Source organism: Coenobita brevimanus, chromosome 6 (assembly GCF_032717465.1).
Source record: "Coenobita brevimanus isolate Jiangsu-jjx chromosome 6, ASM3271746v2, whole genome shotgun sequence".
Lineage (NCBI taxonomy): Eukaryota > Metazoa > Arthropoda > Malacostraca > Decapoda > Coenobitidae > Coenobita > Coenobita brevimanus.
Window position 1 is genome coordinate 52518311 of NC_136959.1, and position 22432 is coordinate 52540742.

Below are 22432 nucleotides of genomic sequence, written 5' to 3' on the forward strand. Positions count from 1 at the left end.
AGTGCTATTCATAGCTGTTTCAAGAGCTGACATTGGTAGCACTGAATATCCCCTAAGTAGGCCTCTACCCGGCCCTCCGTTATCAGTTTGCTCTCATCTTCCGAAGTAGAGGTACGTCTGTTTCTTCTTGCTGACTTCAGGGACTTTTTCACCCCCATGCAAAGGGCCCTGTGACCTTTACCCCCTACTAAACCTCATGTGGAAAGAGGTAAAGGGCTGACAATTGATAAAAGAGTGACTACGATCTTTCTATTGAGTAAAACAGTGCAAGTGGAATTGTAAATTATGTGTAAATAATGTGTAAACAGCAAGTGAAAGTAATGAATGTAAATATATGTGAACAATGGAAAATAGTTTTATAAGTTACTTCAAGTGACAGTGCATAACACAGTGTAAATAAAATGGAAATGTAAATAACGTAAATAAAATAGAAAACGTAAATAGAAATGTAAATGAGTAGTATTATAAGAATACGAGTATATACCCTAGGAGTAATGAAAGTGAAAGTTTCACTCTAGCATGTCTGAATACTATGAGTTATGAGAGTGAAGATGAAAGTGACATTCACTCTCAATGCTAGTATACAGGACGAGAAAGTGAATGCTACGTATTTTACTGAAAGAAATTGAATCCCTACAGTGACAATAAACTAATACTACTGAAGGAAACTTATGGATAAAGACTGTAGATATATATAAGTGTTATATAGTAATAGAAATATAAATTGTGAGGGGTTTTATGAATAATAAATGACCGAGTACCAAGAGCGAACTAGTGCCAGTGCAACGGTCAGATGCGCTCGTAATTTTCATTGCTTTCACAGTGGGTTTTTTTTTGGAGTATGGATCCCAAACTACTTGAAAATCATAGAGTAGTGTTTATAGTGTTAATATCTGGCTGTGGTAATCATATTACGGGTTGTCGGGAAGTGTAAAGTGGAGACTTCATTACCCAACTTCAGAAGTCTCCACAAGCCCTACAGTAACTGACGAAGGCTCAACAAACATTCCAGGAGAAAGCTGAAGGTATGTGCCATATGCATATGTAATTTTAATATTCTAGGGCTAATAACTGATTTTTGGCAAATATATTTTGAGAGTCTGTCGGAGCCCGAATAACCCTGCGGCACACGCAAAACAACGGTAAACATGCCCGCGGTGTAGGGGTTAATGATTAATTAATACTTTAATAACTAATTTTCAGGGGGATTTTATAGCTCATATAAGTAAAAAACTAGTGTACTGTACTTGCTAAATAAACTGGTATGTAAATAAATGACACGGAATCGTCCTGACGGAGAACTGTCGCCGACATTCCTCCCTTAAGTTTGTCCAACACTTTAACTTTCTCTGTCAGCAACATCACTTTACAAGTCAGTTTTGGTGTGTTACCACATGCATCACTAGCACTACACTTATGCCCCATGTTCACAGACAAGGCAAGCAATTACTGGAAGGCAGAAAAATAAGCCACAAATAACGATACGCAAGTCATGCATGGTTTGACCGTCGGATTCAAACTGACTGTGTGGTGGTAGACCGATCTCCCAGGCTCCCACACACACATACACACACACACACATACACACACACACACATACATATATGTGTGCACACGGGCAGCAGGTAGGCATTTTTTATATTTTATTTATTTCTCTTGTATACTGAAATTACTTATTTGAATACTATAATTTTGTTTTAATTATTGTACGAAAAATTCATGGATAACCGAAATCGCGTGAAAAAAGTTCACGTGAATTAAGGGATAACCTGTATTCTTAATACTTTCCACAATCCTTGTCTATCCACCCTGTCATATGCCTTCTCCAAATCCATGAAGGTAGCATACAACTTCTTTCCCTTCTCTTGAAACTTTTCCACTAAAGATCTAAGAATGAATACCTGATCAACACAACCTCTTCCCTTCCTAAAACCTCCCTGTCTTCTCCAACTAATTCCTCTGTTATTTCCCTAACTCCGTCAATAAGTAACCAACAATATACTTTTCCTATTATACTGAGAAGACAAATGCCCCTATGATTACCACACACTTCTTTTTCCCTTTTTCCTTTGTACAAGGGAATAATTATACCTGACTTCCAATCCTCTGGGACTATACCTTCCTCCCAGGCCAATCTGCACATCTTCCACATCCATTCTACTACTATCTCTCCCCCATGCTCCAGCATTTCACCACACACTCCATCAATTCCTAGGGCTTTCCCCATTTTAACTTTCTTCATCACTTTCACAGCTTCCATCCTACTGATTTCTTCCTCTCTTCTCACCTCCCTCCATCTCCCAGCCATTCCCCAGCCACTTATACTTGCATTACTTTCATTCTCTATGTTGAACAATTCATTAAAGTGTTCTCTCCATCTGCTCACCTTTTCTCCCTTCTCCACTAGTAATCTACCATTTTTATCTTTCACTCCCCAACTAACTTCATTGGCACCCTGTCTAACTCTACCTCTTTTCAGAACATTTTCTTACATTCCCTCCACTTTACACTCAAATTCCTTCCAAATTCCTCATCCGCTCTCTTCTTACTCTCTTACTAATCTTCTCACCTCTCTCTTCCTCTCTACATACGACTCTCTCTTCCGTCTCTCAACTTCTTCCACAACCGTTTCTCATCCACTCATCATATGCTTTCTTCTTTTGTGCCACAGCCTGTCTCACCTCTTCATTCCACCATGCTGTTCCCTACACCTCTTTCTGTCTTCTTTTCATCCCACACACCACCTCACATGCTGCACAGATTTCTTCTGTGAATATCTTGCACACACCTTCCACGTCTCCCATCTGCTCCAATCCATATTTACCCAATCACTCCTCCATGTCCCTCCTATATTCTGCTCTTTTTCATCCTCTAGTAACCTTTCCACCATCCTTGTATAAGCTACTTCCTCCTGTCCTTCTCTTCTTCTATTTCTCCATTTTGTTTGGACACTACTTGGTGGTGAGAGAGTCCACTCCCCCAAGCTCTATATAATCTTGCATCCATTACATGCACGATACAGGTAAATATACTGTATATCGATTAGACGCAAAAGTAAATCATTCAATAAGACAAATTTTTATATATATATTGAAATGTATAAATGAAGAAAAAACATAATGATAATATAAATAAATAACAAAAAATAAATTGCTTGTCATGTAATATGTGTAATCCCTCATTTATCCAGACATAACAGAGACAAAGGCAGGTCCAGGCAGTGGCAACATCTGGATAATGAACACTATTCCCCTACCATACCCAGACCACTCCTATACCCAACCTCCAACCCATACCTAACCTATTTGTACAGTACCTATGCTTAATTTGGCAGTGTTTTCTGGTCATTCAGGAATATTTAGACATCAAAACACACATAGGAATATCTAAAGTAATGCTAAACACCAAGAAAACACACATAGGACAACCCAAACTAATGCTAAACACCAAGAAAACACACACAGGAATATCCAAAGTAATGCTAAACACCAAGAAAACCATGCAGAAAAACCACTGAAAACCAAAAAGCACCCTACCTATACACTACTAGGTGTACAGTATCCCTCCTAATTTTGGCAGTGTTTTCCGGTCATTCTACCATAATTTGACACCAAAACATAAACAGAATTATTCTAAACAATTTTCAATGCCAAGAAAACCATGAAATAAACCACTGAAAACCAAAAAACACCTGACCTATAAACTTGTGCATGTACAGTATCCCCCCTAATTTTTGCACTGTTTAGTCAATCTTTCATATTCAGTCATCAAAACACACATAGGAATATCCAGAAAAAATGCTAAACACCAAGAAAACCATGAAAAAAAACACACACACAAACTGAAAACCAAAAAAACACCATACCTATACACTACAGTGAGCCCACGGTATACGAAAACTCGTTGTAAGAATCATCGATGGTATGAAAACGATGAATGCAGGACAAATTCCACAATATTTAGCCTCTGTCTCAATGGTACAAAAAGCGATACGAAAGGAAATACGAAAAATTCAAAATGGGTGCGCTGCACAGCGCTGCGCTCACTTGCGGCGAGCAAACGAGTAAAAACATTTTCGCATGCTTTTCAGTCGGGTCCCGTCCGTCCTCTCCTCTCAGCTTCGCTGTAAGTTACACTGTTTTTCGTTGTTCTTCACCTTTTTGTATTTTCACCATGCCTCCCAAGCACCCTGCATCATCTCCAGCATCCGGGGAACCAGTTGCAAGGAAGAAACAGCATCGTACTCTCACTCGAGAGGAAATTGGAAATAATAAGACGCCACAAGGAGGGGCAGGAAGTCTCAGAGATTAGGCGAGCTTTAGGCCTTGCACCGTCTAATACTACAGTAATTAGTTGTATGTTTTATTTTTTAATATCTGTACAATAGTATAGTACCGTATATGTGTATTGGATACTTCAAAATAGGAGGGGTAAAGTTTATGTGGGGGGTCCAATGGGGTCCTGGAATGCATCCACCCCCTTTCTATGTATATTTCAATGGGGAAAATCGTTCCGATATATGAAATTTCACGTTACGAAAGTTTTTTTTGGTGCCTATCCCTTTTGTATATCGAGGACTCACAGTATATACAGTACTACTCCTAATTTTGGCACTGTTTTCAGGTCAATCTGCCATATTAAGACAAAACACGCATGGGAATATCCAAAGTAATGCTAAAAAAAAAAAAATGAAAAATGAAAAAAAATGAAAACCAAAAAACACCCTACCTATACACTACTCTACGTACAGTACCCCTCCTAATTTTGGCACTGTTTTCCGGTCATTCTGCCAAACTACGACATCAAGACACACATAGGTGTATCCATATTAATGATGAACATCAAGAAAACAATGCATAAACAAAAAACATCCACAAAAAACCTGAAGACAATCTGAAAATCAGTTATCTGTGACGAGTGATTGCTCCTGGGTCTCAAAAAAAAATCCCACAGCCAAACATGCCACAGGAAGTTGGTTATGTTGGTATAAATGGTATACCATCATCTTCGCTGGTGTTTATATTATAAAACTAGTGAATAAAAACACATAAAACTGATAAGTAAAAGTACAAAACTGCAGTGAGAATAAAGTGTTCAGGAGTAAAACTTACCTTCATATTACTTCCCACTAGCCTTGTGAAAAATTCTGCCAGCACCTTCCATGTGTTAAGCATATGTCTAGATGCAGAATTTCATGAGCTGTCTCGTGGATTTTGTGGAATTTCGATACAGCCAATAGTAGTCGAAAAAATTGTTAAAAAATTTAAAAACTCATGAGTCAGTGTTACTGCCATGGAGGAGGGTAGGGACTGAAGCAGTGAGAGGGAAGCCAGGAGGGTATTGAGGAGGGACGGGAAGGGGGGAGAAGCGAGGCTGTGGGCGGGATTTTCCCCCTTCTGTCACTAGGCAGACGGGCGCTTTTACTATACATTTACTTGTGGCTTGCGGTCTGTTAGACGCCGAGTGACCATATGTAAACACAACTCACGGTGACCGGAGGACTTTCAACACTCCGTAGAAAGGCGGACAGCCGCTGTCAACGAACATGTACTCGTGGTGTGCAGTCTGTGTTACAGTCTCAGGGGAAGTTAGGAAAAACTTAACCAAGTGGCCGTGCGACTTTGGACATTGGGTGAGGATGCGTATGGACGTTGCTTGTGGGTTACAGTTGTATTACTCAAGTGTTGGAGGTTCACTGGGAGAGATCAGATGAGCACGCGATTCTGACCATTCAGTACAGGAGCGGACGGATATTTTAGCTCTGGTTGTAGGTTACAGCCTACTTCCTGCTTGTGGCTTGAGCCCAGTGGCCACGATAACAAATGTTTGAACATGTCAACTAGCCGGCCGTAGTCCTCAGAGATTTTACATCTGGATAGATACTGTCCACCCATCCTTCTCTTTCCTGTAATGTGTCTGTTACTCTGTCATAGTAGCTCAACAGATTAGTAACACATGATTTTCCTTTTCTGAAACCAAACTGTCTTTCTGTTATCATACTGTGTTCTTCAAGGTGATTTACCCAAGCTTTTCTTATAAGCTTTTCTAATACCTTGCTTACAACACTGGTTAGTGATACTGGTCGGTAGTTAAGTGGATTTTGTCTATTCCCTTTCTTGAATAAGGGAACAATGTTTGCTTTCTTCCAAATATCAGGTAGTTTACCTTGACTCAAGGATTTCTTGAAAATTAAAAATAATGGTTTACTTAACTCCTTTGCACATTCACGAAGCACCCAACATGAAATTTCATCAGGACCATTTGCTTTTAATTTGTCTAATTTACTTAGCTCCTCTTGTATTTCTTTTTCTGATGTTTGTATATCTGGCAGTATGTGTGGGCACGCAAGTTCCGCATAATCCCTCTCAAAATTTTTTTCTTCTGTAAAAACGGAGGAAATTCTTGTTTAATGCTTCACAAATATCCTTCTCTTGTGTATAGGTGATTCCATCGTCCGTAATGGATTGTATTTTATCTTTTACTTTGGTTTTGCTTCTGATGTAGCTGTAAAATAGCTTTGGTTGATCACTACTTTTATTTATGATATTCTCCTCAAACTGTTTTTGGGCTTCCCTCCTTATTCTTGTATAATCATTTCTTGCCAGTTTGTAATTATTATATGCCCTTTCACTATTGTGTCTTCTGTATCTATTCCACAACAAATCTCTTTTTTCTTTTGATTTTTTACATTCTGTATTGAACCATTTCTTTATTTTCTTTTCTGCTTCTTTGTGCTGTGGGATGTACTTCTTTACTCCTATTTCATAAAGTTCACAGAATTTTTCATATATAGCATTTAAATCTTGTCCTCTAAGCTCCTTTTCCCAAAGAATTTCTAAGAAGTACTTCTTTAGGTCATGATACTTTCCCTTTTTATAGTTTAGGCTCTTTTTGTAACTTTCATTGCTGTTATCTGTCACATGCAATCCTGAAATTGCAATTTAGTACTGCATGGTCGCTTTTGCCAAATGAAGGGTGATATATTAAATTGTCAATATCGTTTTCCTGCCTAGTAAATATGAGATCTAGCATTGACGGCACATCGAGTCCTCTTTTTCTGGTGCTTTCCCTTACATGTTGCGTTAGGAAAAACTCTTGCACAAGATCCAGGAGTTTTTGGTCCCAACAGCGTTCTTGGCTTATTATATCTAGAGTATTCCAATTTATATTTGTATTAAAATCTCCAGTTAGTATAATTCTTTTCTATTTCTCTTCCATTTTATGTAGTAATGCTCTTAAACTCTGAATTGTACTCTTCGCCAGGTCCTCATATTCGTCTCTTTCCCATGTGTTTGATCTGGGTGGCATGTACAAATTGGCTACAATTACTTTCCCTTCAGATGTATTTATCTACTACTGCAATTAGTTCTACTTGTGAGGGTATTTCTAATTCTGTTTCTTTGACTTTTATATTTTTCTTAGTTAATATTATAATTCCTCCTCCTTTTTTAAGTTCCTATCTCTTCTCCATATATTATATTCCTCTAAGTTTAGGATGTCATTCGATATCCTTGGTGTTAATTTTGTTTCAGTTAGGTATATTATATGTGGTTCATTTTCTCTAACATAATCATTCATCTCTAATAATTTAGATACCATTCCATCCACATTTGAGTACATCAACTTAATCATCTTGTTTATATACTTGTCATGATTTGGTTCTACTACCTTCCTCCTTTTTATTCCCTCCTGTTTATGTACCACTTTCGTACCTGCAATCCAATTACTTTGTAAAAAAATGTATTCTCCTCCTCCTCTGATCTTCCCTCATTTTTTTGCTTCCTCCCTCTTCTCTTTCAGTAATTCCAGATCCTCTTGTGTTAGGCATCTTTTTACCCATACATTTTTGAACTCCTCTTTTTCCATAAGATTCTTGGCATTTTTTAGTATCTCCTCCACGGTGTTTACACTCTGGAAGGTTACCTTTAGGGGTCTTAACTTGCTTTCCTCATATTTCCCTAACCTTTTGTATTCCTCTATGTCTTTACGACAGATTTCCTCTGATACTTCTTTCAATATACCCATTACATTTGCCATCTCCTTTTTGTCTCTTGAGATCTTGTTTTTTTACTTCTTCCTTTTCTATACCAGTGATTACTATAGATTTGTTAATATCTACTGAATCTCTGACTAACTTAGGATTATTTTGGATTATTCTTTTCAATTCCTTTTTAATGCTTTTTTCTTCCACCCTTGTTTCCAAGTCTTTCTTTACTTTCACCATTTCAGCATAAGTGGTTTCCACATCATTTTTGTAGCTTTGCACAGCTTCATTCACCTGTGTTATCTTCTCCTCAATATCACTGCTCTGATCTATCAGACTGCTTACTCGCCTAATTGTCTCTGTATCATTTTTGAACTCCTCCATAATACTCTCATGGTTGACTACTGTACTTGCCATTTCACTAATTTTCCTTCTAAGTGTACCCACTTCAACTGTTAGCTCATTTATGGTTGTGTCTTTCTTGTTGACTTCCTTTCCGAATTTTTCTATTTCTTCCTTTTGCAAGTGCATCTGTTTCTTAATTTCATCAATCTCATTTTGAAGAGCCGTCTCTAACCAGTGTACACGTTCAACCAGTTTGTTGTGAGTCTCCATTTCAACCAGTTCTTGGTAGAAATCATCATCCTGCTTTCTACTTTTATCCCTTTTCTTTTCCAAATTTGCTTTACTAAAGTATGTGGTCATTTTGCAGTACTAAAAGTGCATATAGTACAGTACTTACATTCCTTGGGGCAGATTGTAGACTAAATAACAATCAGCTGCTTGTGTGCATTCTTGCGCTGCTTGCTTACTTTTCTGTTTGACCAAGTCTTACTTAAAACTTCTTCTTTTTTATATTAGGACACCATTTAGTCTAACCTTGTACAGAGCTTGACTCATATAAAGATACTTATTTAGGTAATGCCGCTGGCCAAGTTGGTCAGGTACAGAGCGATATCGACATGCGTCTGCTCTCTCTCGGTGTGTGTGTGTGTGTGTGTGTGTGTGTGTGTGTGTGTGTGTGTGTGTGTGTGTGTGTGTGTGTGTGTGTGTGTATTTACCTATTTGTATTTACCTATTTGTAGTATACAGGAATTGAGCAATGCTCGTGTTGTCCTGTCTCCATATCCACATTTATCAAGTCTACCTTTACACACATGAATGTTTTTCTCATGCACCACCTCTTTGTCTAAGTCGTTCCTAATATTTAAGTATTTACCTAATATACCTAATTGTGATATACACGGAATGTACTATGCTCGTGGGTTTCCGTCGCTGTTTCTCAATAAGTCAAATTTAGCTTTAAACTCGTTTAAGTTTTTAGACTGGATGATCTCTTTGTCCAGGCTATTCCATAAGTCTATACTTCTGTAAGGAAAGCTATATTTCTTGATATCCTTCAAGCAGCTTGAATTTTTCAATTTCATTCCATGTCCTCTTGTTGCTCTCTTATCCCATACAAACAGATCTTCTTTGTCAATTTTATCTACTCCCACCATGGTCCTGAACACTGCAATCATGTCTCCCCTTTTTCTCCTTTCCTCTAACGAAGGCAAATCCAGTTTTTCCAGCCTCTCTCTGTATGACAGGTTGTCAGACTGGGCACCATCTTGGTTGCTGTTCTTTGTAGTCTCTCAATCTTGTTTATATCTTTCTTTTTGTGTGGGGACCACACTACTGCTGCATATTCTAACCTGGGGTGGATCATGGCCACTATCAATTTTTTCATCATCTCCTCATCCATATAATGAAATGCTACTCTTATGTTAGTCAAGAGTTTATAAGTCTCTCCAACTATCTTGTTAAAGTGCTTTTCTGGTGACAAACTATCTTGGACCAGCACTCCAAATCTTTCTCTTCTCTCCTTTTTGTGATTAATTCATTACCCAACAAATAATTCAGTGATGGCCTCCTGGTACTTTTACCCATTTCCAATATTTTACATTTCTTTACATTAAATTTCATTTCCCACATCCGGCTCCAATTGTGTATCCTATCCAAATCCTCCTGCAGTATTTTACAATCCTCCTCAACCTCTATCTTCCTCAAGATCTTTACATCATCAGCAAACAGACTTGCATAACTGTTCACTCCATCTACCATATCATTTACATAAATCAGGAACATTACTGGCGCCAACACTGAGCCTTGAGGGACTCCACTTGTTACTTCCCTCCATCCAGACATCCTATCCTTTATTACTGTCCTCATTTGTCTGTCTCTCAAAAAGTCTCTCATCCATTCCAGAAGTTTCCCCTTCAGTCCTCCTATATATTCTAGTTTCCACATTAGTCTCTTATGAGGTACCTTGTCAAAGGCCTTCTCTAAGTACACACAATCCACCCAACCATCTCTCTCCTGTACCACGTCAATCGCTCTTGAGTAAATGCTCAACAAGTTAGAAACACATGACCTTCCACTTCTGAATCCAAACTGACATTCAGCCAAAATATTCATCTCTTCCAGATATTTTATCCATCTGTCTTTCAGGATTCTCTCACACAATTTTGCGACCATGCTGGTTAAAGACACTGGTCTATAATTCAGGGGCTCTTCCCTGTTTCCTCCCTTGTAAATTGGTACCACATTTGCCCTCTTCCATTCTTTTGGCACTTTCCCCTCTTCCAGTGAGCATACAATTAAGCTGTGAATTTTATCCACCAGTTGTTCTCTGCATTCCTTCAGTACCCAATTAGAAATTCCATCAGGTCTTGGGGCTTTCCTTACATCTTGAGTTTCCAGTAATTTATACACTTCCTACACCTCCACTTTTATATCTTTCATCACCGGAACATTTCTAATCACTCCCTCCCCTTCCACAAGCTCCTTTTCTTTAGTGAAAACTGACTGGAAACGTTTGTTCATTATTTCTGCTTGCATTGCCGCATCCTTAAAGACCTCTCCATCTACTTTCAGCTTGGTGATTCCTTCCTTTTGTTTCAGTTTGCCATTAACAAATCTATAAAACAGTTTGGGTTCATCCTTGCATTTGTCAATTATACCTTTTTCAAAATTCCTTTTTTCTTCCCTACGTATTCTTGTGTATTCGTTTCTTGTTCTTTTATATTCTTCCTTTGTTCTGTCGTTACCTCTCTTTCTCCAATTGTTCCATGCCTTATCTCTCTCTTTTTTGGCTATCATACACCTTCTATTAAACCACTCCTTTTTCCTGTTTTCTTTCCCTCTTACTCTTGGTACAAATTTTTCCACTCCCAAATCATAGAGGTCTAGAAAGATATCCCACTTCCTCTGTATCTCTCTTGTTTCTCTGAATTTTCTCCAATCCGCATTTTCAAAAAAGTTTCACAATCCTGTAAAATTTGCTTTCCCAAAGTTGTATCTTCCCTGTCTATGAAGCTCGTCTCTTGGCTCGACGTTTCCTATTAACATCTGGAACTCAATGACCACGTGATCACGTTTTCCCAAAAGACAGAGATATTCTAATGATTCTATTACATCGGGTTCTTTGGTGAACAGTAAATCTAACCTTGCTGGTGTGTCCTCACCTCGAAACCGTGTCTCTTCTTTGACCCACTGCGTCATCACATTATTCATTATTATATTTAATAACATAGTACCCCACGAATCCTCGCCGCCTCCCGAGTACCATTCCTCCCAGTTCACCTCTTTACAATTAAAGTCACCCACCAAAATTATATTATTGCTTTTCTCAATTATTTTTTGCAAGTAGCTAGCCATACCTGACAACATCTCATGGTATTCGTCATCCTTCCATGCTCTCGTCTTTGGGGGAACATACACTACCGCCATATCTCTCTTAACATTCTCTCCAGTTTCTAATTTCATATATATCACTTCAGCCCTGCCTTCTCCCATTTCCACAGTATCTACATTTATGTTGTTCTTCACTGCTATCATCACTCCTCCTCCCTTTTTTTCTTTTCTGTCTTTTCTCCACAGTTTGTATTTACCATCTCCCAAATGAACATCAATATCTTCTCTTAATTTGATCTCTACAAAGCACATGACATCAGGTTCATGTTCTCTCAAGAAATCATTAATTTCGATCCTTGTCGATATGAAACCATCAACATTAGTATATATCACCTTCAAATTATTTTTGACATTATTAATACCCTCTTCTCTCCTACTCTCTGTCCGTACCACTTCCTCAACTTCTGATCTTTCACAACCATCCCCTCTAGTTTCCTTCACTTCTATTTCCTTAAATACCATTTCCTTACTTTCATATCCAATACTCTCCAAAAAAAAGTATTACGTTCTTCCTCTGTCCTCTTATCATTTTTTTCCTTTACTTCTTCCTTTAATGATTTTAAAACTCCTCTTTCTTCTTCATTCAGATCTTTTCTTATTATAATATTTTCCATCCCCGCCTCTTTGCTTAATTTCCAGGTCACTTTAAGTATCTCATTTATTACACTTTCTGATGTAAACTTGACTCTCATTGGTCTTGTTTCCCCTTTCTTATAAGGCCCTATCCTCCTTACTTCCTCAATTTCTTTTACCCACTTGTCTCCTTCGGAGTCAATCTTGCCTAATATTCCTCTCACCATGTTCGTGTCTCTCTCGAGTCTTACGAACCTAACCTTTTCTTCCTCTTCCCTGTTTCCAAATACTACCACACATCTGTTCCTTTCTACAGTTTCTCTCACTATTTTCTCTTTTTTCTTCAGTATTTTCACTACATTTTCTTCCATTTCTTTCTTGTTCATTTCCCTTTCTTCCTGGATGATCTCTCTTAAGCTGACCACTTCTTTCTGTTCTTCTTCTATGTGTGCCCACTTTGCCTTGTGTTCTTCTAGTACATTACTCACCTTCTCCGTTTTATTAGTACTCTCTTCAAGTTTCCTCCTCAGTTCAACATTTTCCCTCTTCAAATTCTTAATCTCTTCATTGGCTGTTTCGTTGGACTGGATTAGACTCTGTATGGTGGTTTCCGTATTTCCTGACACATCCTTTATCACTAGATTCTCTACTTTTTTTTCGAGTTCACTAATCCTCATAATTAATGTTTTCACCAGGTCCATGACATTAGTATTAGAATCAAATCCTTGAAATTCCATTCCCTCATTGTTTACATTTTCGGCCATGTTTAACGTACCGGTAAAGTACCCAAACAGCTGTTACCGAATAAGCCACAAACATTCATGTATACTATTGCCAACAAATCTTTACATTTTAGGTAGTCTACCAACTTTCATTATTTTAAATTTAAAGAAAGACCCTAGGAGACAGGACAGACAAAATTCCTGAAACTACTCAAGGTTAGGAGCGATGCCTGGGACGTCCTCTCTCTCCGGTTGTTCGTGTGTGTGTGTGTGTGTGTGTGTATGAGAGAGAGAGAGGGGGGGGGGGGGAAGGCAGCTTGCACCAACTGCCACCAGCATCTTTCAAGAAAGCACAGACACACCCATCTAAGTCTGTGAATAGACTGAGGACGTTTCAATCCCACGACCTCTAATTGCTCACATCACTGGATGAAATGATGTATGAGTGCCAGCTATTCTAAGAGAAACTTCGGGGAGAACCAGCTACTAGATGAATTAGTCTTTTGCCCATATACACAGCTCTGAGGATTAATCTGCATGTCAGAATCACTCTGGACCTCCACCAGAGTTTCCTCTGGCTTCATCCTGGTCAGGCATAGTTCACCATCATTCAAGTCTAAAAATATGTGCTCAAGGCACTCACTGGCATCTGCCATGGCAGAAAGGGAAGGGCATAACACCTCCCCACCCCTCCACAGAGGGCTGATAGAGCAAGTCCTGTGGCTGTGCCCCCAAAACTGGATATCTTGCATGCTGGCGCAGTGACCAATGATGACTGACCCAAAAAGAAGCCAGCCGTCAGCAACAACAACTGCCACACACATCCGGAACACTTGGACACAGGCCACTGCATCATCATCACCATCATCTAATCCAGTGTTGCTCCATGAGGAGCGTAGGAGCCCAGGGCAAACTTTCACTGGCCCAATCTGATTGGAACACCTTAATCACCCACTAAACCACCATGCGCCATAATCTGATTATATGGTTACCACCCAATGTAGAAAATGGTTTCCTGGTGTACAAGAAACCATTTAGCTTGTCACTCAGTGTCGAGTTACCCATAGACAGAAGGAAGAGGAATGAATGAAGGAAAGAAAGGCAGAAGAGGAAGGCTGGAAAGAAGGAAGAGAGGAAAGGGCAGGCACCCGAGAGCAGCACTACATCGAGTGAGTGGATGGTGGGCATCCCCACCAACTACTGCAACTCACAAAAAAACAAACATGGTCGGAAGCAAGGAGGGGAAAGGGACTCGCCCATTCACCACTTCCAAAAGTATCAAGGAGGCTGCAGGAACAGGCATAAGCCCTGGGAGCCCCCAACCAAACAATACAACCACCATCCCCTCTGACAAGAGGGGGTAAGGTGGGAAAAAATTCCTGCTGTGTCCCACTTTCATATAACCTGTGGGTTTGGTGCACCTAATGACTCCAACACATGCTGAACTCCTTGGTTTAGTTGCTAAATGCATTCCGAAATATGGTATGCAAGCTAATCATACCTAGCAACCAAAGGCATTTCGAAAATGACCTTAACTAATTAGGGGTTTCCACTCCACTTTTCAGTGTAAAGTTTGAGCATAAGGCCTTAAGTTTCAAAATTCATACTGGAGATTAGTGACTTGATATCAGAATAAAGGATATCCTCCATATTAGATTACCTATGTACCTATATGATACAACACAATGTTGCTAACCTTTTGTTGTGTTGCTAACCTTTTGTTCGGTGCTGTGATCCACTTGAAACGGGGAACTGCTCTCGTAGTTTTGCCTGACCTGCCAGTCTCTCTGCATTAGTTTTGGTTGGTAGCATTGGAGCATTCTGGTGGCAAATAAAGAACTTAAGAATATAATAATCCCTCCCCCCTCACACACACAAAATCTCCACAATCCTTCATTATATAATGCAAAAGTAGTGAACTTCATTATTAATCATAAAAATTAAATGAGGCTGAGAAAATAGCTTGCAGGAGCACAGTACAGTACAATCCCAGTTAACCGGGTGGCTTGGGGAATTTACCTTCCCGGTTACAGATTTTTCCCGTATTTCTGATTTTCAAGTCAAATCTATACAAAGGCTATCACAGCAGTAAATACAGTTCAGGTACTCACCAGTCACATTAGGGGTTACACTAAGAGATTCCGCCTGAAAAACTGCCTTGTAAACACACACCATGGTCATAAGACACGTGCGTGCAATGTCTTGCAACTAGCAGTACTGCAAATTACACCAGTCCATTGTTTACCGAATTACTGTATTCATTATATGTACTGTACTCATAAAAATTGAAAAATAAAATATAGAAATAAAAGCTTGAACATTTATTAGTGAACTGATGATGTGTTAAGACTGCACTGTAGAATTATCACAACACCTGTGCCCCCACGTGAGTTTGTTTACGTTTCCGACTGTTCTTCTTCTTCCCTACCTGACCTCCATCACTCCACCCCTCACCCGCCACTCAGCTGTTTTGCAGAAAATAAAATAAATGATGTACGTATGAAATGCAGGCATATTATTTATTTATTTTTCTTCCAACAAAGTAAACTTTTATTCCTATTAACATTTATATTCAGCCATTAGTGTTTTATAATGTTCGCCTTTTTCAAGTCTGTTGCATATGTCCAGCTTCTGTTTCAAGGTAAGCACGATACGCTTACGTTTAGTTTGCACTTTAGGTATTTTGGAGTGTACAAATTACCGTATATCAGAGGAACACAATAGCAAGAGAGCTTGTTTACTGTCTGGTGGCAAAAGGCAGACTGGTGATTTTTGGAGGGTGTGGAGGATGATTGAATTCAAGTAGGGGAAAGAGGGGGAGAGGAGGGGTGGTTAAGAAGATTTGCTAGGGATTTACATCAGCCGGAAATGCCTTCACCTCGCTTTGTCTGACTTCCCCCAGCCTCGTGTGACACAATCAAACGGCGGTTTGGCGGTCCATTCAAATTGGCGCACAGTTATAACTTACTGACATTTTTACCAGCCCTTGAATTTTCCCGTTGTTCTGAGTATTCCGTTTGTCTGGATACCGGATTGCTGGGATTGTACTGTATATAGTATCATCATTCCAGCTTATGCTCCTAAGCATGGGCTGAGTGAGGAGAGCCCAAGGTTGGTCTTTTTGCGGAATCCATGGTGGTTGTGAATACAGCACCAGAAATAATTAATCAGAATGATTTTATAAATGGGACTGCCTCTGACATGGTTGTGTTTAGATCTACCATGTCTGAGGGACAGCAGACTAATAACTTTCTGTCAGGTTGGAATAAAATTCAGATGGCTTTTATCCCTGTCAGAAGGCATAATATGTTAATCAGGGACATCAAAATTATAACTGGAGAAGAGTTTGAGACAGTATGTCACAGCATAAACTACTGGTCTGTGACTTCCGGCTCTGGAAACTTGGTGCCAAGAATAGATTCTATGTATAAAAGAGGAATGTGAGGAAATTTAAAAATACAGAGACAAAATAAGCCTTCCAAATTGGGACTTTGTAAATGATTACCGAATGTGGAGCACATGGCAATGTTAGTAAATGCTTTGGCTTTCTAAATCAATCTGGTAAAATCCACACATGTTGCCTGTGATGGGAAAATGTGAGCCCTCAGACATAAAATGACTTGGTGGTGGAATCAGGAAGCGCAGGAAGCAATTAAGGGAAAAAGGGAAACAGTTCAACGAATGGAAAAAAGGTGGAGACTGGAGTTAAATCTGGCAGCCGTTAAATGCTCATGGTGGTTTTTTGGAGGTGTCTGTGGTGTGCAGACATAGGAGAAAAAATGAAATTTCCCAAAGGCCAAATTTTGTCTTAGGAATTGAGAGAACACATGCCAAAGTATATAGTAACGAAATATTAGCTCAATATTTACCTTGGTAAAGCCATGGATGAACACTGAAGTGTCTGATTCCCTATTGGAATGTATGGTTTTCGTTTTCTTTTTCGGTTTCGGTTCGGTTTTGAAGGCTCAAACATGCTTGCATGGGTTGGCCTTGGTCACCATGGCACTACAGTAATCCCCGTAATATCTGGACGCCCAATTTCCGGACATCCCCAATAACCGGACATTTTCGTCCCGGGATCCAATATTCCCCAAATGGTCCAAAACCGCAAAAAATTCGATAAAAATCTGACTTTTTTCCCAACCATAATTTGAAATTGCCAAGTGGCGCCGAACAGCTGTTACACCATGATCCCTTCACCCCTTCCTTCCTCCCTCCTCCCCTGTCAGGGTTGCCATTTGGTATTTTTCATTACCAAATGTGGACCAATTTAGTAATGAAAAATTCATTTGGTAATGAATCAGAATAATACAATACCAAAAGGAGTTTTCACATGTATGAGGATACGCAGGATGGAGATGATGGATTGTTTGCTCTCTCTGATTAATTTGGTAGCCTATATAGCGTGATAATAATCAACATGCTGTTAATTATAAGAAGAGTGATTACATGTATTTCCACTTGTTTGCAAGGTTTGGTGAATGAATTTGGGACAGTGTGTACGAGGAGGAAGCTGAAAGTTAATGTAAACAAAAGTAAAGTTATGGTGTTTGAGAGGAATGAAGTCACAGAGTGTGCAGTGAGGTTGGATGGTGAGGATATGGAGAATGTGAGTGCATTCAAGTACTTGGGTAGTGTGATGAATAAGGATGGAACTTTGGGGGATGAAGTACGTGAAAGGGTACAGCAGGGAAGAAAGGTTGTTGGTACACTGAAAGCAGTGATGAGAAATAGGGAGGTGAATATGGAAGTTAAGAAGTCACTGAATGATGGTATTGTGATCCCTACCCTGACGTATGGAAGCGAGGCGTGGACCTTGCAAGAGGGGAACAAATCAAGAGTGAGAGCAGTGGAAATGAGTTACTTGAGAGGAGCATGTGGAGTGACGTGGAGGGACAGGTTGACGAATGAAGAAGTGAAGGAACGTTGTGGGGTAGATGTGGATGTGGTTGAAAAGATTAGGAGAAATACACTGAGGTGGTTTGGACATGTGGAGAGAATGGAAAATGAAAGACTGACTAAGAGGGTGTATGTAGGTGAGGTGGAGGGAGGGAGAGGGAGGGGTAGGCTGAGGATGAGGTGGAGGGATGGGGTTGAGAGGTATATGAGGAAGGGGGGGGGTGAGTTGGGGGGAGGGTAGTCAAATGGTGGGTGACAGAGTGACTTGGAGGCGTTTTGTCTGCGGCCACCCTTTGCAGGATTAGGGCGTCGGCCTATAGATAGATAGATAGATAGATAGTATATAATTAGTGAACAATAGATGCTAGCTTTACGAATTTGGTAATGAAAGTTAAAAATAGTAGTGAAAATTGAGGAGTTTGGTAATGTGGCCGTTGCGATCTGGCAACTCTGTTACCCTGCCATCATCAACAGTCACAGCCTAACTCCAACCGAGAGCAGATGCTTATAGCAATGCAAGCCACAGGTGCTCGTTCTTTGTGAATAAACAGTGAATAAACTGCAATACCTCACCACTAGAACACACGGGAATTTACAGTGTTGTACAGTGTTAAAAAATTAGAATTTAGAGTGCAAAGGATTAACTATGGACTGCAAACTGGCGGTTCAAACCAGTCCAGGAGCCAGGGACTTGTTGTAAGTACCTAGAATGTTTAATATTGTATAAACTCACCTCTAAAACCTCATTTTATGGTTCTTTTGCATTTATTTCAGTCTTTTATGTCCCTTATTGGTGTGATTTGGGTCTTAAATAGGTGCAATACATGTCCAGAGGGAGTTGTATAGTGTTTTTCTCAGTTAGGGTCCATAAGTACAAGTCCAGGAGGCTGGGGCCCAATATCCGGACAGGATCACTATCCGGACGTGCCTTTGGCTCTATTACATCGGATATTGAGGGGATTACTGTATATTCAAAATTCATCCGCGCAGCCAGGGCTGTAATGAGCAGTCGCACTCAGAACTACCCAGGCTGTATAGAGCAGTTAACAAGTTAATGACCCCAAATGAACAGTATATATATTCAAAATGGTAAAGAACATGCTCAACGTAGGAATGCTGGCTCGCTGATGCATAAGATTTAATGAGGGCATGGTGTGAACACTACTATGAATTCAATGCTGAGACAGGGCAATGTCCTTCTCCAATAAATATAGATGAGGGAGTCAGAAATGCAACAACCATGATGAAGTTGAGTAAAGCTAATGCTACAGCTACTGCAAATTGACTTAGGACCTCCCCCCACAAGGTATTAAAAAACACAGAAATCACAGAATATCACAATGTTTGTTCATGAAATGCCATTCATTAATATGAAATCATGATTCCCTTGTTTTTCAGGACCAGTTGGATGCATTTTGGCATGGAATCACTTAGATCTCTTCAGTAATCTAAGGACATTTCTTTGCACCAAACACTTGTCAGTTCAGTCTTTAGGTTGTCCAGATTGGGTGTCTTCTTCTCTGCCATGATTTTCTTCATCTTTGCCCAGCAGTTTTCTATCAGATTTAGATCCGGACTGTAGCCAGGCCAGTCAAGGACCTCAATCCAATTATCCTGAAGGCATTTTGTCACCTTTCTTGACTTGTGACATGAAGCTGAATTGTGCATGAAAATGTCACACCCATGAACAGCAAAAATGTTTAACAAACGATCTTTCACAACTTGAATGTACCAGCCACCATTCATCATCAGGTTCCTAGGAAGAAAGCAGAGGCCTCCCCTTCCCATTTCACCTGAGAAACACCCCCATACCATTACTGCCTGTGGGTGCTTAACAGTCGGCACCGTGTAAGTAGGGTCATGTCGACTACGGGAGGCAGGGCGACAAACCTTGGCAGAACGCACCTGGAACACTTGAAATGTACTTTCTTCGGAAAACATAACTTTTCTCCACACATCCGATGTCCAGTGTGCATACTTCTTGGCAAACTGAATGCACTGTTTCTTCATGTGGTCAGTGAGAAGCGGTTTCTTAGCTGCAGTGCGGCTTGGCAAACCCAGCTCCTTCTGCAAGTGGTGTTGGATTGCTCGAATTGAGACGTCTTGTAACAGCTGGGGATGCATTCTCTTCAATTCTGCTGCTGTCAGTCAAGGATTCTTGATGACTTCCCTCGTCAGAAGCATATCTGTACCTCTGGAAGTCGTCTTCTTCTTTCCACCGCCATGCTAGTGCTCTGGTATGACATCAGGTGGTAAGCCACGCGCTGCAGCAAGAATCTTCATGACGGTCAACTCTGCGCATCCAGTACATTCACAAATTGTGTTGACAGGGACATTATCCTGCCTCTATGCAATGATATGGACCCTCTCATCCCTTGAGCAGTACTTTCCAGGCATGACAACTCGACTATAGGAAAATAAAAGGGCAAACAGTAATGCATACAAAAAAAAGAGGGAGGTGCAAAGTTCGGAGCGATGGGAACATATACTTCCACTCTCGCTTCTGGGCATGCACTGACATGTTGAGTGTTTCACCACCTCCCACCAACACCAGAGGAGTTGCCAGTTACTTCTTGCCCAAAAAATTCACTTGGTAGAGGTGGAAACACAAAGCAAAGACAGACAACTCTCCCATAGCAATTCTTTGTGTAGGTCCTAAGTCAATTTGTGGTGGGTGTATCTCTAAAATTGTAGCAGTGATGCTCCAAGCTGCTAGTAATTTAGGTAAGAAACTGGAAACTAAGCTGATAAATGCATCTGTAAGGGAAGATGCAGTGTTAGAACTACCTGAAGAGTGTGTTTGCAAATATACAGTACTGTATCCATAGCATACCTTAATTATGGAAGAGATGGTCACAAATAAATTGCCTCCATATCATCGTGTCCTCTACCATCAGGCCACTTATTTTCCAACACACATGCCTCTCCACTAGGGTGTTTCATATTTGGAAATTTTCTACAATTCGTTCATATCGCTTGTGGCTGTGATCCATTGTCCCCCAAAATGATTCCTGCAAAATCTCTCGTATATTGAAATGTATTTTGACACCACACTCATTTGCCACATCTGGGCTGGTGATATGTGATATGGTTCTTGGTTATCTCTCCCGACTGTGACTTGGGAATTTGCCAACCCCCCACCCCGACCCCCGTCCTGAAGTTGAGCAGTGTTCAAGTGCCATTTCAATGCCTCAGGTGACGTTCAGTGTCTGGGTGTGAGTTACTGGTGAGGTGGTGTCACGGAAAGTGCGTAGCGTGTGGGTTCTTGCTTGACGTGAGCAGTCTAATTACAGTTGTTTGAAATTTTGCCAGTCTTATTGCACATAAATATAGATAATCTGGATATCTAGCTAATTTGGTTAATCTGGATATCTAGCTAATTTGGTTATCTGATATTTACTACTGACTAATTGCATTTTTCAGTTGCCTGATAATGACAATTTTGACCTTACTACAGGTCAGTTGAGGTAATTTCTCTTGGTGTGTGGCTTGTCAAAATGGCCCAGTTTCCAGATTTTACTTCAGGCCACCTTCCTTCCAAACAAGACATTTTGCTTGTTTTTATAAGGCATCACAAAGACCAGAAGGCATCAAGTTCAAATGCAGCAAAGGTGGTTTCGGAGAAACTGAAGGAAGAAGGGAGGCAGGACAACCTCTTTGTGAAAATGGAGGCCAACCTGAAGAGGCAGATTAAGCAACTCCAAGAACAATACAGGTACATGGCACTGAGGAAGGATGTGATGAATGTGATGAACAACACATCAGCTTCTATCATACCAAGCAGGGCCCAAAAGAACAATCTGGACTTTTTCAGGGACCTCCTCAACTACCAGGACCAGGAGTGGCATCACTGGCCTAAAAAGCCTTTTGACGTCACTTCTGGTATCTCAGCGAGAAGGCCATCTCCCTGGGCTTCTTCGACAAAAGACTTGAACCGGAGACCAGGCAAAGGATGCTGGAAAACTTTCACCAGCCAGCCAGGAAGTCTGAAGAGGCTGGAGAGAAAAAAATCTCAGCATTTCTACCACTGACACCCAGGACAGATTTGTGACCAGCCAAAAGAAAGAAATGCTAGAATGGCTGGCTGCTGGAGCTGGAGTTCAGCAGAAGGTCCCTGAAGCCATCTATGCCCAGGACCTCAATGACCTGGTCAAAAATCTGAAAGTTATAAATGATGCTCCAGAATGAGGAATTACAATAATCCAGAGGTTCAACGTATGATGCCAGGACGAAGAGCAGAAACAGTTCTTTCTAAAAATCATGCACAATGACAGAAAAATGGTTCGACCAACAAAGGCAGGAATGGCTCGAGAATTTACCTGACTCCACTAGAGTCAATGTTGAGATAGTCGTTTTTGCTTAAACTTCACTAGTAAAGTTCCACTTTTTGTCACTGTTTCTCTGTTCCTGTAAAAATATGCCAACAGAGGTGACCTTTAAAAATGAAATTATAAAAAAAAATTGGAAGGATTCTTTTTCTACATATATGGGATACGGAACTGATCAATATGAATTGCTA

At 40.1% G+C, this 22432-nt stretch overlaps 1 protein-coding gene across 1 annotated transcript in view; it reads right to left on the reverse strand.

Moving 5' to 3' along the window:
- The window catches only part of LOC145399699 (uncharacterized), a 360302-nt gene that overhangs the window by 192418 nt on the left and 145452 nt on the right, over positions 1 to 22432 (reverse strand). The window contains exon 10 of the mRNA XM_080272249.1: positions 14730 to 14835. Coding sequence (XP_080128375.1) covers positions 14730 to 14835 — 106 coding nt within the window. The remainder of the gene's footprint in view (positions 1 to 14729; positions 14836 to 22432) is intronic.